This window comes from Lepidochelys kempii, chromosome 2, assembly GCF_965140265.1.
Source record: "Lepidochelys kempii isolate rLepKem1 chromosome 2, rLepKem1.hap2, whole genome shotgun sequence".
In the NCBI taxonomy this organism is placed as follows: domain Eukaryota; kingdom Metazoa; phylum Chordata; order Testudines; family Cheloniidae; genus Lepidochelys; species Lepidochelys kempii.
The window spans coordinates 214,941,432-214,955,747 of record NC_133257.1 but is presented as its reverse complement, the minus strand read 5'-3'; the positions used below and the strand labels follow the sequence as shown (position 1 = coordinate 214,955,747).

General features: G+C 39.2%; 1 protein-coding gene across 2 annotated transcripts in view; it reads right to left on the bottom strand.

Moving 5' to 3' along the window:
* The window catches only part of AGMO (alkylglycerol monooxygenase), a 270,823-nt gene that overhangs the window by 154,733 nt on the left and 101,774 nt on the right, over nt 1-14,316 (bottom strand). For both annotated transcript variants that reach the window (XM_073333806.1, XM_073333805.1), the window contains exon 5: nt 7,368-7,463. In XM_073333806.1, the coding sequence (XP_073189907.1) occupies nt 7,368-7,463 (96 nt within the window). The remainder of the gene's footprint in view (nt 1-7,367; nt 7,464-14,316) is intronic.

Below are 14,316 nucleotides of genomic sequence, written 5' to 3'. Positions count from 1 at the left end.
TTCTTACCTACTAGCACAGAACTTCAATGTTGGGACTGCAAACATGGCTGGGGAATTTTTATTATTATTTCACAGGAAATATTTTTTTAAATGGAAACATTTATGTTAGCCTAATGTTTTGTCAAAGCTATTTTTGTTTTTATTTATTTATTTAGCAAACGCATTTCTGGACCAATCTGACCTGATGGTATTCCATTAAGAAACTGATTACTTAAAACAATACTTCAGAAATGAATTATTAGTTATATACATGTCTGTTCATGCAATCATTCTGCATACAAAACTTCCATTGACTTCAGTGGGAGTATTAAAGACAGAGTGGATAAGGGATGTATAAATATGAAAAATAAAATTCACAAAGAAATATTGAAGTGATCACGTTGACTGGGATCTAGGGATCAATAAATGAGTAATTTTTCTAATAACCAATGTTTTGTTACTGTTTTTCCATATGCTATTGCTGCCTTCCGAGTCAGATGTTATGATTCTTTTATGTGCTGACATTAGATCTGTGTCCCAAATAGGTTTCCTGAGATGATATAAGCAATATCTGTTTGCCTTAAACATACACCTCTCTCTCTCACACATGCCTACAGGCCATGCCTTACCACACCTTCTCCCCTCTGCCCAAAAACAGCACATGCAGAAATACTATGGAATAATCTATTGGAGATTTTAAGGGAGTCATAGCTATTCCCTTTGGCTGCAGCTCATTTGGTGTATTCATAGGTGCAAACATCGGCTACAATTTGGCCCCTGGAGAAAAGAAAAGCATTAGAAGACATACTGTAGAGAACAATGCTATAGTGCCAGACAGGTGGCCTAGATGTCCTGAAAAAAAATCAGTTTTACAGAACAAATTTGAGTAGTGAAAAATATCAGCAAAATACAAAATATTTTAATTTGGAAATGTCCCTGTGATGCTTTATGGAAGTTATAATTTAGGTGCTTCATGCTCCCATTCTCCTCCATAAGCCTTGGTTGAACTGCATTTCCCACAAAGCACCATGGTCTCCCCCCTTGGAGAGGTCATGCTTCATGGGAGTCCCTGGCAATGGTGCATCATAGGAGACACAGTCCAGTTGCGTGGTGTGGCCCTTCAGGGACAGTGGGGACATGAGGTGCCTCAACTTCAACTCCCATGAGACACTGCAGCAGCATTTCCAAATCAAAACATTTTGTTTTTTTGACCTAAATATTTCAGTTTGGGGCTGAAAGCGTTCAGTTTTCAGGTAATCATTTTTTCAACAAAAGGCAAAATTTTGTGCAGAAAGCAAATACTTTTCCCAAAATAAAACTGGTTAGTCAATTTTCCGATGAAAAACAGTTTTGACAGAAAATTTTCAACTAGCCCTACTGATCAATCCATTTCTAATTTCTATCAGTCTATGATTACATTTGTAATCATCACTGTTGAACGACCCTGGACTCATCTGCCACTCTGCGGGCTTTGTGCAAGGGTCTTACACAGTCACAACTCCTTCCCTGCTTCCCCTCTCCCGCGGCAGCTCCAAGGCAGAAAGACATTAATAGATTCACAGATTCCATGACAAGAAGGGACTACTATGATCATCTTGTCTGACCTCCTGTATAACACAGGCCATAGAACTTCCTCAAAATAATTCCTACATCACATCATTTACAAAAATATCCAATCTTGATTTAAAAATGGTCAGTGATGGATAATGCACCACTACCCTTGGTAAATTGTTCCAATGGTTAATTACTCTCACTGTTATTCCCATTCCGAATATGTCTAGCTTCAGCTTCCAGCCATTGGATTGTGTTAGACTTTCTCTGCTAGACTGATGAGCCCATTATTAAATATTTGTTCCCCATATAGATATAGATACTTATAGACTTGCATATAGATACTTGCAGACTGTAATCCCTTAACCTTCTCTCTGTTAATTTACAACTGGCAAATACCAGTAGCAGATTCCTTCCATGGCAGCTGGCACAGGGCAGAGTCAAGACCCTTGCCATGCGTGGGCCTCTCTCCACCCACCTAAAGCTAGCAGCAATGGCCCCATACGCTTTCATTTCCCCCCTTATGCAGACCAATGATGCAAGAAGACAGCACAGAGGACTAAGAGACGCCTTAGGCAATTTTACTTCCATGGGTGGCTGTGTGGAGCAACTCACAATCTTTCCCCAAATTAGCAAATTAAGCAGAAACTAATGTATGTCAAAGATCAAACAGGCAAAGAATAATGTGTCACCACAATTACTATTAACAGGGATTAGTTCAGTTGCTGCTTTCCAAATACCATTTGACATCCATGGAGTTACAGCTAAACCCACAGAAACTAGCTTCTGCATTCCACAGTCAGGTTATAAACAGGACTAATTTATTGGCTCAATTAAAGGCATAATGGAAAGATATAGTTTAATGTGAACCTTGTGAATCACCTGTGAAAATAAACTGAAATAAAGTAATTCTGCCTCTTAGTAGCTGGACTGAAACATTTTGTGGCTATTGAAAAGTTATATTTTAATGCTTTTGGACCAAGGTAATTTTGTTTTACTCTCTTCGTTTCAGGTGAGAATGGTTTAATTGGATAGGCATTTCTACCAATTCATTAAGGACTGAATCTTAGTCCTACTGAATGAGTTTCTCCATTGACTTAAATGGAGCTAGATTGGGCCCTTTTTTTCCCTTGACTCATTTTACCTTATGCAGCATTACAAAAATGTATTTTCATTCTTTCAGCATTTGTCTTTTACATGAGTTAATGAATACTGGTTTAAACACACTATTATGAGATTTATTTCAGAATCCTAGGAATGTGAGTGCCATCTATCTATTACAAAGGGCTTCTTTGGGGACTTTCTGATAGCATTTCAGACAAGCATGCGTACGTGATTTAACCTTGCAATAGAGATAACCCTCCGTAAAGAGATTCTTGTAATGGAAGTACACAATTGAATATAAATATATAGTTCACATCTGTCACAGAGCAACATCTGAACAAAATTACCTCCATTTCTGCCACTGTAACACCTGCACCTTTTCTTTAGAAACAGCAGGAATCCTTTATTCATTGTAACAGCCCATTAGGATTTTGGTATGAGGTTGTTGTTTTTTATTGTAACTAGCAGAACAGTTTAGTATAGTCTTCAGATTTATAATGCTTAAAAAACTGTAGGTATTTTAGATAAAAGGTCAAATGTAAGTGCCTACCTACTAGGTTGGAGGAATATGGACAGGGAATCTGAGGGCTGAGCTAGTCCAATTGGGATGCAAAGAGTGGACATTTTTAACCCTCGGGACTTTGTATGTTGTTGTCACAAAAATACATGAGCTGCGTGATTTACACTAAAATAGATCCGTTTGCTCTTCTGGTTGAAAAGCTGGACAGAAACTAGGACTACAGATAAAGCTGAAAGTTATGATGTTGAAAGCAACCTCATTTATCATGTGATGTAATAATGGAAAGACTAAGTTCAAGTTGGGGGAAGGGTTGGAGTTTGCTCCAGACTGAGCTATAAACGTTTGCTCCAGACGGAAACGTGGCACACAAAGTCTCAGTGCAGAAGGATCTCTTCTCTATCTTTTTTTAAACGACTGAATTTGAAAATAGACATTTAATTCTCAGCAAGTTATACAAAAAAACCTCCATCAGAAGTCAGTTTCCTTCCTCTCTCCTATTACTCAAAAATCATTTCAGTTTTGTTTGTTTGTTTGACTAAATTTGAAATGGTTTGTCCTTAGTGCACAACCTGTACTAGTATTTAGTGCATAACCTAAACTAATCTTTCAAAATTGTGGAACAAAACAGTATCAACAGAGTGGGCATATTTTGTTTTTCTTAAGGAGAAACATAATGTGTACGAACAAGAATTTTAAAATTAAGATTTCATAGTATTTTTCTCCATGTCTACTTAGGGCCTAATCCTGCCTTTGCAGACATTTATGCGTAATGTCTCTAAAAGAAAACTTTGGACTTGATAGGGAAGTGCTCTACACTGGAGAACTGAACTGTTACAATTTGCACTGGTGGAACAGCAGTGGTGTATTAAGAGTACAACAGCCCTGTAGTTTCATGTGTACATGTAATTCCACACCGGACTCCTTCCAACCACTACAGTAGAACTGCATGGGGATTACTTATCCCACAGTTCCCGGTATGGCTACTTGCAGCAGGTGCTTTACAGAACCATGGCTGGCAACAATATTAGGCCCTGACTTTGTAATGAGAGGCCTGTACTCTCATTAGGCTCTGCATTCAGATGCAAAACCATGAAATGGGGCTCTGCAAGGACACACGTCTGTTCATAGAGTTCTTATTGCAGTATCGGGACCTAAATTCATACAATATAATAAATCTTCTCATATAATTATATTCTATGTAAGATAATTAGAATGAGTAAAAAAAAAACAATTTTTCATGAAGATTCATGAAAATTATGTATAAAATATATAAAAAAAACAAAAATAAATCATCTCTAATAGTTAATATTTATCACTAGTTAAGTCTATTATAACAGTTGTCACATAATTCAATATAGCAGGTAAAATACAAATAGTTTAACAAATTATTGGATACAATTTCCTTCCTAATTGTTTGTAATTGGCTGCCAGCCCCATTGGTTTAATCCAATATTGCTTCCAGTTGTGTCTGCTCTGGATGAAGATACATGCATGTAGCCCCAAGAACTCTGCCTTTGCAACCCACTGGTGTGTGTGTGTATTTACAGATCCCACCCACTCCATGCCTGATCCTCAGAGGATACAAATCTGCTCCAGCTTCACCTGGAGAGCCTTGGACTTTTAGTTCAAGCCATAGCAGCTCATGCTTTTGGCTCTGGAGATCCCCAGTTTGTCAGACACAAAGGTGGCTGTCACACCTTCATATTGTCTCTGCAGAGGCTGCCGAGGTCATTCCTCTTCCTCAGATCAAATGTAGTCGTGGCACTCAGGAACATATTACAGTGAGCAATGACACATGTGGGTGTCAGTGCTTGAGAAAGAGAGCAAATTGTTCTTTATTTCGGGGGATGGTTTGTTAAATGTTTTTCCTGTGAAGTTTCTTGTTTTTCAAAATATACAAAATACTTCTTTTTGTTTCTTTACAAGGATCCAGAGACAGGCACGGCACTGTAATATAGCAACGGGAGAACCAGCTGAACTGTTGCAGCTGCCACCCTTGTCCTTGTTCTCTAGATGAGCGCTGCAATGGTGCAGACTGACACAGCAGTGGCTGACCCCATGTTTAGCTTTTCTCAGTACAGTACCAACAATGGCTGAAAACCCCTGCACATTTGGTAGTAATTCTGTGGGTGTAACTGGCATCATAAGGGTTTTGCAAGACCAAAGTTCTCTAGCACAGACAAGCATAGACATAAAGCTCCCTCAGCTCTGGTCAATGTCAGGGAAAATTCAGAGCACTCCAAGCCTCACAGAAATAGCACCTGGCAGGATCGTGCCCATAGTGCGCGTTCACAGCAATTACACCGACATTTTAACAATATTGTCAGTTATAACTGAAAGCGACAATAGCCCACTGGTTTCTGCATTTTGCCCTCCCTTTTTCTGTCTTGTCTGTTAAGGTGTTCAGGTGAGGGACTGTGTTTGTCTATTGCCTAGCAGAGCAGGGCTATGAACAAAGCTCATACTAAATGTAATACATGTTACTAATTATTAATAATTATTAACAGTATTAATAATATATACATTAAACAGATCCAAGTATAAGAACTGTGACCATTCCAAAGGACGAACTAATTTTCTAGTGTCTCAATAATCTACTAATAAGGGGTCTAATTATTAATTAAGAGTGAAATTCACTCCTGTGCAGAGTGCCAACACGAGGCCAATGCACCATATAAATCCTTCTTAAATCCTATTAAGGGTTTAAGGGCTTAGTGGGACGTAAGTGATGCACAGACCTCTCCATTTCACTTTAAGTGCTTAAGAAACAAAATGCACCACAAGTACTGAGCCATGTGACTAATACAGTTCTATGGAATGCTGGCACTTCAGCATACAGTTCTATGGAATGCTTCTGCGCGGCCATCAGCAGGAAAGTAGTATATCATATTCTTTCACTGACAATGTAACAGCAACAACTTACCAATGGCCCATCCCATGCACTTCAAGTAAACATAGTCTAACGTTAATCCTACACATGATCATGACACATTGCCAAAGCTGAGTGACAACGGCACAACAAAAGGCAGCATAACCAAAGAACTGAAGTTGATGGCAGAGACAATCAACAGCTCAACAGGGCAGTGTGCTACGTGCTACACATATGTGACATAGGAAAGGGGGGGGTGAGAAAACCTGGATTTGTGCTGGAAATGGCCCACCTTGATTATCATACACATTGTAAAGAGAGTGGCCACTTTCGATGGGCTATTACCAGCAGGAGAGTGAGTTTGTGGGGGGGGGGGGGGGGGGGGCGGGAGCGGAGGGTGAGAAAACCTGGATTTGTGCTGGAAATGGCCCAACTTGATTATCATACACATTGTAAGGAGAGTGATCACTTTAGATAAGCTATTACCAGCAGGAGAGTGGGGTGGGAGGAGGTATTGTTTCATGGTCTCTGTGTATATAATGTCTTCTGCAGTTTACACAGTATGCATCCGATGCAGTGAGCTGTAGCTCACGAAAGCTCATGCTCAAATAAATTGGTTCGTCTCTACAGTGCCACAAGTCCTCCTTTTCTTTTTGCGAATACAGACTAACACGGCTGTTACTCTGAAACCTGTCAGGATAGCCATAGACATCTCGGGTGTAGTGTGACGGAGAAGGCTTCAAGCCAAGCCCCTTTCAACTACCTGAGAAGTGTGGGAATCTACTTACTAATTACAGTGGGTTATTGCTTTTATAAGTATGTAAAACATAGCTGTAGTTCACACCAACATGCGCATGTGTATATACATGCGAGTGCACTCACACAAATACAGTGATTAGACAATCACACAATGTGTTTTTATTTGAGAATTTAGATGTGATCCGGGAAAGGCAGTATCTGACCTTCAAATCAAAACTAAATATTTAAGCACTATTGTTTTTCTAACTGTTTTTACTGAAATATGTATCTTAGAAATGAAATCAGTTTCAATATCAGCCAGAAATATTTAATAAGCTGCGAGATAGGAAAATATAGTATTAAAATAGTAAAAAGTTTTGATTCTTTACAGTTAATTTTTTTTTAAATCTAATTGGGACCAACTGGCCTCATTGCTTCTTATAAACTTTGCAATATATATTATGAAAAAGAAATAAAAATGAACAGATGTTTCTCCTTAAAGAAGTCAGACAAAGATTTTTCTTACACAATAAATCAGCTGCTAGTGGATTTCCAGGACACTGCTCCAGGCAAACTGTTTAGGTATGGCTTTAAAACCTGATTTACCTCTGTATGTATCCAAAACTGGTAAAGGAGATTAAACTGGAGATGAACAGCATATACTGATGGAGGAATAAAAAGAGCCATAGGCAAGTAGAAAACCTGAAATATGAGAGAGAAAATATACATGTGTTTATGATTCAAAATTTTTCATATATTGTAAATACTTTCAATTATATATCATCTGAGATCTCAAAGGACTTTATAAACATTAATTGAACCTTACAGCACCTCTTGTGAGATATATATTATAGAAAAATAATAGATAGTAATAATTACTGTTATATTACTACTAGCAGTAGTAAAGGGAGACACAAAAAGTTTACATAAATGACTTGTCAAAGGGCACACAACAAGCAAGTGGCAGTAAGAGAATCCAGGAATTCTGACTCCAAAATTCTTATTCTGATCACTAGACAATACTCCTATAAGCATATATTTGACAATAACTACTATATTTTCCTGACTCTAACGATGATAAAAATGTGCTATAATTAAAACAGCTGTCATGTTTTTAGTATTTGCTGATCTTAAATACCCCACGCTCTTTGTCATACTGCCATGAACTTAACTTGCCTACCTAGGAAAGACACTACTGTCATACATGGAGAATAATCTCATGTTAGTTTTCACAATTAGGTATTCAAATGGCTCTTTAAATAATGTCATCAAGTGAGAACTCTGGGACCCTCACATCCAAAAAAAGTTCATAGTCTTCCTTCCTTGCAAATAGGGTTTACCTCACTGGTTTTTTCACTTGACATAGTATGAAACAACAACCACATGGAGTAAGGGCTAGGGAAAGAAGTTTTTCTAGACAAAATAAAATCCAGGAGATGTAACTCAGAAAAAATGGGGGAATGGATAAGTGCATAGGTGAGAGACTTTTGGTGGCAAAACAGAAAGGCTCCCTATGCATAGATTCCAAAGTCAAAAGGGACCATTGTGATCATCTAGTTTAACATGAATAACTCAGGTCATAGAACTTCCCTGAAATAAGTCCCAGAGCATATCTGTGACCTAAGAATCTCTTAATGATAACTGGCAGAGGGTGCAGAGGAGTTACAGGTATTTCCTGAGTCAGATATGCACATTCTAATTCATCAAAGAATGTCATGTGAGGTCTCATATAAAAGCCAGTGTCACACTCATCATCAAAATCATTGTGAAATACATGTATGGATGTTGTGTAAGGAATTATGTGTATATACTGAAAATATGCTCTTAAAGTCTCTGTCAAGGTAGTAGTCATCAGTAAAGGTGAAAAACAGGTTTTCTGTCAGGAAAGAGATGTTTAGCCATGTAAGCGTTTACATATTAATTGAGTATCGTCTCATTCACAGTGGGTCTCCTATCACTAGTCTGAAATTAATGCAAATAAAGGGTTTGAAGACTTCAGAAAGAAACGAACAGAAAGAGAAAAGCTGAGGGAGGGAGTAAGGGAGAACCCTATCTGGAGGTGTACATCACAGGCTTGTTTGAGTATATTTAGGAGGACAGAGGAGTCACCCTAGCACCTTCCACTGAGGAAATAAAAGGCCAGTGAATTTGCTTCATGAAAAAGGGCCTCAACCAGGCTTGGTTGAAAATGCTGGAGAACTTTGGGTGAAATAAGTTTCTTTAGACAAGATAGTACATTGTTAGTTAAGTTTAGTCTCTAGAAAGCGTGTTGTGAATTTGTTTTGTATTTCTTTGGAAATAAACTTATTCTTGTTTTATATATGAATATATCTAGGTGCTGTGGTTTTAAATAAAGTGATGGCCCTGAGCTGAATCTTGCAAGCTGGTGCGTACTATGCCTTTGGGAACAGCAGGTGCCTGATAATTTTGAGAGTGTTCAGTGGAAGGGCTGGACATTACAGGGAATGCTCCAAGTATTCAAGACTTGGTTTGTGTCTATCGCTACCTGTATAGAGAGAATGAAGCTAGTGGAGGCATAGAATGTAGTGCCTGGGATGCCAAGGACTGGGAGATTCAGGGAGCTGACCCACAGCAGGCACAGACAAGACGGCTCCACACTAAGTGCAGGTGGGCAAGATCCAAACTTCATTTTAAAGGTGCTAGTGACAGAGAATCCAACACAACCTTTTGTAAATTGTCCCAATGGTAAACCACCCTCACTGTTAAAAATCTGAACCGTGCAATATGTAGGAGAACTGGCAAAGTCCATTGTCAGACTCCTGTAAGCCATTTTAAAAAACTCATGGATGGAGCACCACAAGAAGCAGCTGATAGAGGTAGTAAGAATCCTGAACTCAGACGGTCTTGGTACTGTCAAGTTAAAGAAGGCATTTATATAGCGTTCAATGTCTTCGGGGGTAATTTCCAACAGGAAATAAATAGACTAAAAGGTGTCTGTTTTGCACATAGCTGACACAATAAGGTCCTTCTAAAAACACAGACTTTCTTCAACTACAGCAATAAATACAAAGGCCACATCTGATGGTTTTCCATTGCTTTGTTTCATTGCTCCTCCAAGCAACAGAAATGTTTCTACTTTGTTAGTTACTATGTGCGTTCATGTAAGCAGCCTCATGTTATGCTCCTGCATAATTAAACCATAGAATGGTTAGAACATCAGGAAAAAAGACAATCTGCATTTTTATTATAATCACTCTGATCCTCAAAGGCTGAGATTTTGGCACAAATGTTTTATTAAATGAAAACAAAATGAAAATATTTAATTGTAAAACAGAGCAGAATTAAAATCCATAGTTCCACTGTTTGGGTCTTTCTGAATACATAACCTTGTGTTTGCAAAACACCATGCACTTTTTCCCAAGTGACTTTCTCTCTTTCATTGATTTCTTTGAACTGTTTACTTCATGCACTTTTAAGAACCCATTTCCTTATAAAGAAATAAAAGTGGGCTAGAGGTAGCATTTTTACAGGGGAGTTGGATTCTTTGGGACATGTTCTGTAATATTTCACACTCCATGCAAGAGGTTACACAAGGTATAAATCAGCACAGAATTATTGCCTTTTATACATGGAACTTCTCAAAAGACACCTAATGCAAAGGACACAGGAGAAGCAGCATGCAGGCAAGATTTAGGTGAGCCCAGTGCAATGACACTGGTGCAATCAACTGTATTATTCTCATGACATGTTTAATTATCTCCTTTTGCCTGAAGATAGCATGGGTAATTTAGTGGTATTTATAGATGATGTGGAGAGGAATTAAGGATCATCTTCATATTTACAAGTCTACTCTGAACCCCCTCTATGACAAATATATGGATTTCTGTTGTAAGTAGTGAGCTAGGAAAAATATTTCTATAAATCTATAGGTCAATTTAAGATTGACAACACAGCACGTTTCGTATGCTTCTTTGCAATTTAAGCTGTATCCAGTAAAGAATGTTTTTGTAAGGGTCACCTGCAGAAGTGTCTGATGTGAGGAGGGGTGAAAACTCCTCCCACACAGAAGAAACAGAGGATTTTGTTCCTAAAATCTGTGCTTCTAATGGACCTAAACCATTTTTCCAGGTCTTCTTCTCAGGGCAAGCCTCAAGACCATCCTCTCAGCCTAAGAAGAGATCTGCTCCTCTACTTCGAACCCACTAGACTAACACAAATGTTTCCTACACACATGACAAAGTTATAGGCATTTGATTCAAAGTTCAAGAATATGTTTCACACCACTGCTTGCACTTGAAGTATGTCTTTCTCTTCTCTTTCCCTTCATATCTTTTCAATCAGCCTGCACACAACCCACACAATACACTCAACCCAGATTAATATACAGATTTATCTTCTAATGTTTAACTTAAAACACATACAGAGCTGGCAGCAGAACAGTCCCACAATCCCACATTATCCACCACAACATTCTCACATGCCTCTTCATATGTTTCAACAAAATGAGATGTCAAACGGCCTTCAACTGCATATGCTCAGAGACATCAGATATCACTTAGAGATTGACAATAACCCTTCACTTGATTATGTTTAAAGGCAAAGAAACACACACACACACACGATTCTTCCTTACGTAGGCAGCTCAGAAAATGGTAGTTCTTTAAGAATTAGCATGGGTTTCCTGGAGCACGAGTATTTACAAAATGTGTGTTTAAGTGATGGCCATGCTTCAGAAAGAGATAATTTTCACCTTTGCTTTTACACAATCTAGACCAGTGGTCTCCAAAGTGGGGTGCGCGCACCGCAGGGGTTGCACAAGACCGTCCCTGGGGCAAGTGGCAGGAGGAGCGCCGCCAAAGGAGTGCTGCCGGCACGGCGGCAGCAGCTCTCCTGGGCCTTTGATTCACCAGCAGCACGCCCGCGGCAGCTCGGCTCTCCCCGCTCCATCTTCGGTGGCACGCAGGCGGCAGGTCTTTTTCGTTTTTTTTTTTTTTTTTTTGCTTTCCTAGAGCTGGCCTTGGGGGTGCGTGATCCAAAAAGTTTGGAGACCACAGTTCTAGACAACTCCACCGACAAGACAAACATTAAATCTCTATTTGCTTTTCTCAGATGTGAAAGAGCAATGCACACCATGATGTTAACTAGTTCTAGTCTATGTAGCTTTCTATATCACATGCATCACTGTGATATCCGACTGCCTGCCAGTAGTCCATTCAGTAACTTGACAATGCATTTGTCACTTATTGTTTGTCCTCCCATCCTCTCCCCAGAGGGAGAAGCCTGCATAGTAGCGGAGTGTCTTGTTTTGGTAGGGTGTAGGGTTTTTTTTTTTTTTTTTTAAATATAAATATACCTGTTGCTATGTGTTTACGTAAAAGAAGGCAAGCTAGGATCATTACTTCTTAGCTTGATTTCCCATGGCTCCAGGCTAATATACCTTGTAATTTGGTTTGAAAGCTGGTGCCAGCATCAACCTTGGGACTGTCTACAGCATCCCATCCAGTCGTTTCACAGGCAGTTCTCCCACTGGTCCCAGTTAAGAACATAAGAACATAACAACAGCCATATGGGTCAGACCAAAGGTCCATCTAGCCCAGTATCATGTCTTCCGACAGTGGCCAATGCCAGGTGCCCCAGAGGGAATGAACAGAACAGGTAATCATCAAGGGATCCATCCCCTTTTGCCCATTCTCAGCTTCTGGCAAAGAGGGGCTATGGACCCCATCCATGCCCATCCTGGCTAATAGCCATTGATGGACCTATTCTCCATGAATTTATCTAGTTCTTTTTTGAACCCTGTTATAGTCTTGGCCTTCACAACTCCTCTGGCAAAGAGTTCCACAGGTTGACAGAGTGTTGTGTGAAGAGATACTTCCTTTTGTTTGTTTTAAACCTGCTGCCTATTAATTGCATTTGGTGGTCCCCAGTTTTTGCATTATGAGAAGGATAACACTTCCTTATTTACTTTCTCCACATAAGTCAGGATTTTATAGACCTCTATTATATCCCCCCTTAGTTGTCTCTTTTCCATGCTGAAAAGTCCCAGTCTTATTAATCTCTCCTTGTACGGCAGCCGTTCCTTACCCCCAATCATTGTTTTGCCCTTTTCTGCACCTTTTCCAGTTTCAATATATATATTTTTGGATGGGGCGACCACATCTGCACACAGTATTCAAGATGTGGGCGTACCATGGATTTATTCAGAGGCAATGTGATATTTTCTGTCTTATTATCTATCCCTTTCTGAATGATTCCCAACATTCTGTTTGCTTTTTTGACTGCTGCTGCACATTGAGTGGATTTTTTAAGAGAACTATCCACAATGACTCCAAGATCTCTTTCTTGAGTGGTAACAGATAATTTAGGCCCCATCATTTTATATGTATAGTTGGGATTATGTTTTCCATTGTGCACTACTTTACATTCATCAACATTGAATTTCATCTGACATTTTGTTGCCCACTCACCCAGTTTTGAGAGATCCTTTTGTAGCTCTTTGCAGTCTGCCTGGGAACTTAACTATCTTGAGTAGTTTTGTATCGTCTGCAAATCTTGTGACTGTTTTCCTCTTTTCCCAGATCATTTATGAATATGTTGAATAGTACTGGTCCCAATACAGACTCTTGGGGGACACCACTATTTACCTCTCTCCATTCTGAAAGCTGATCATTTATCCTACCCTTTGTTTCCTATCTTTTAACCAGTTACTGATTCCAGAGAGGACCTTGTCTCTTACCCCATAACAGCTTACTTTGCTTAAGAGCCTTTGGTGAGGGACCTGGTCAAAGGCTTTCTGAAAATCTAAATACACTATACCCACTGGATCCCGCTTGTCCACATGCTTGTTGACCCCCTCAAAGAATTCTAATAGATTGGTGAGGCATGATTTCCCTTTACAAAAACCATGTTGACTATTGCCCAATAAGTTATGTTCATCTATGTGTCTGACAATTTTGTTCTTTACTATAGTTCAACCAGTTTGCCTAGCACTGAAGTCAGGCTTACTGGGCTGTAATTGCCAGGGTCACCTCTGGAGCCCTTTTTAAAAATTGGTGTCACATTAGCTATCCTCCAGTCATTTGGTTCAGAAGCTGATTTAAATGATAGGTTACGGACTACAGTTAGTAGTCCTGCAATTTCACATTTGAGTTCCTTCAGAACTCTTGGGTGAATACCATCTTGTCCTGGTGACTTATCACTGTTTAGTTTATCAATTTGTTCCCAAACCCCCCCAATGACACCTCAATCTGGTACAATTCTTCAGATTTGTCACCTAAAAAGAATGGCTCAGGTTTGGGAATCTCCCTCACATCCTCAACCATGAAGACCGATGCAAAGAATTCATTTAGTTTCTCTATAATGGCCTTATTGTTCTTGAATGCTCCTTTAGCATTTGAATGATCCAATGGCCACACTGGTTGTTTAGCAGGCTTCCTGCTACTGATATACTTAAAAATTTTTTTGCTATTACTTTTTGAGTCTTTGGCTAGCTGTACTTCAAATTTTCTTTTGGCCTTCCTAATTGTATTTTTACACTTAATTTGCCAGAGTTTATGCTCCTTTCTATTTTCCTCAGCAGGATTTAACTTCCATT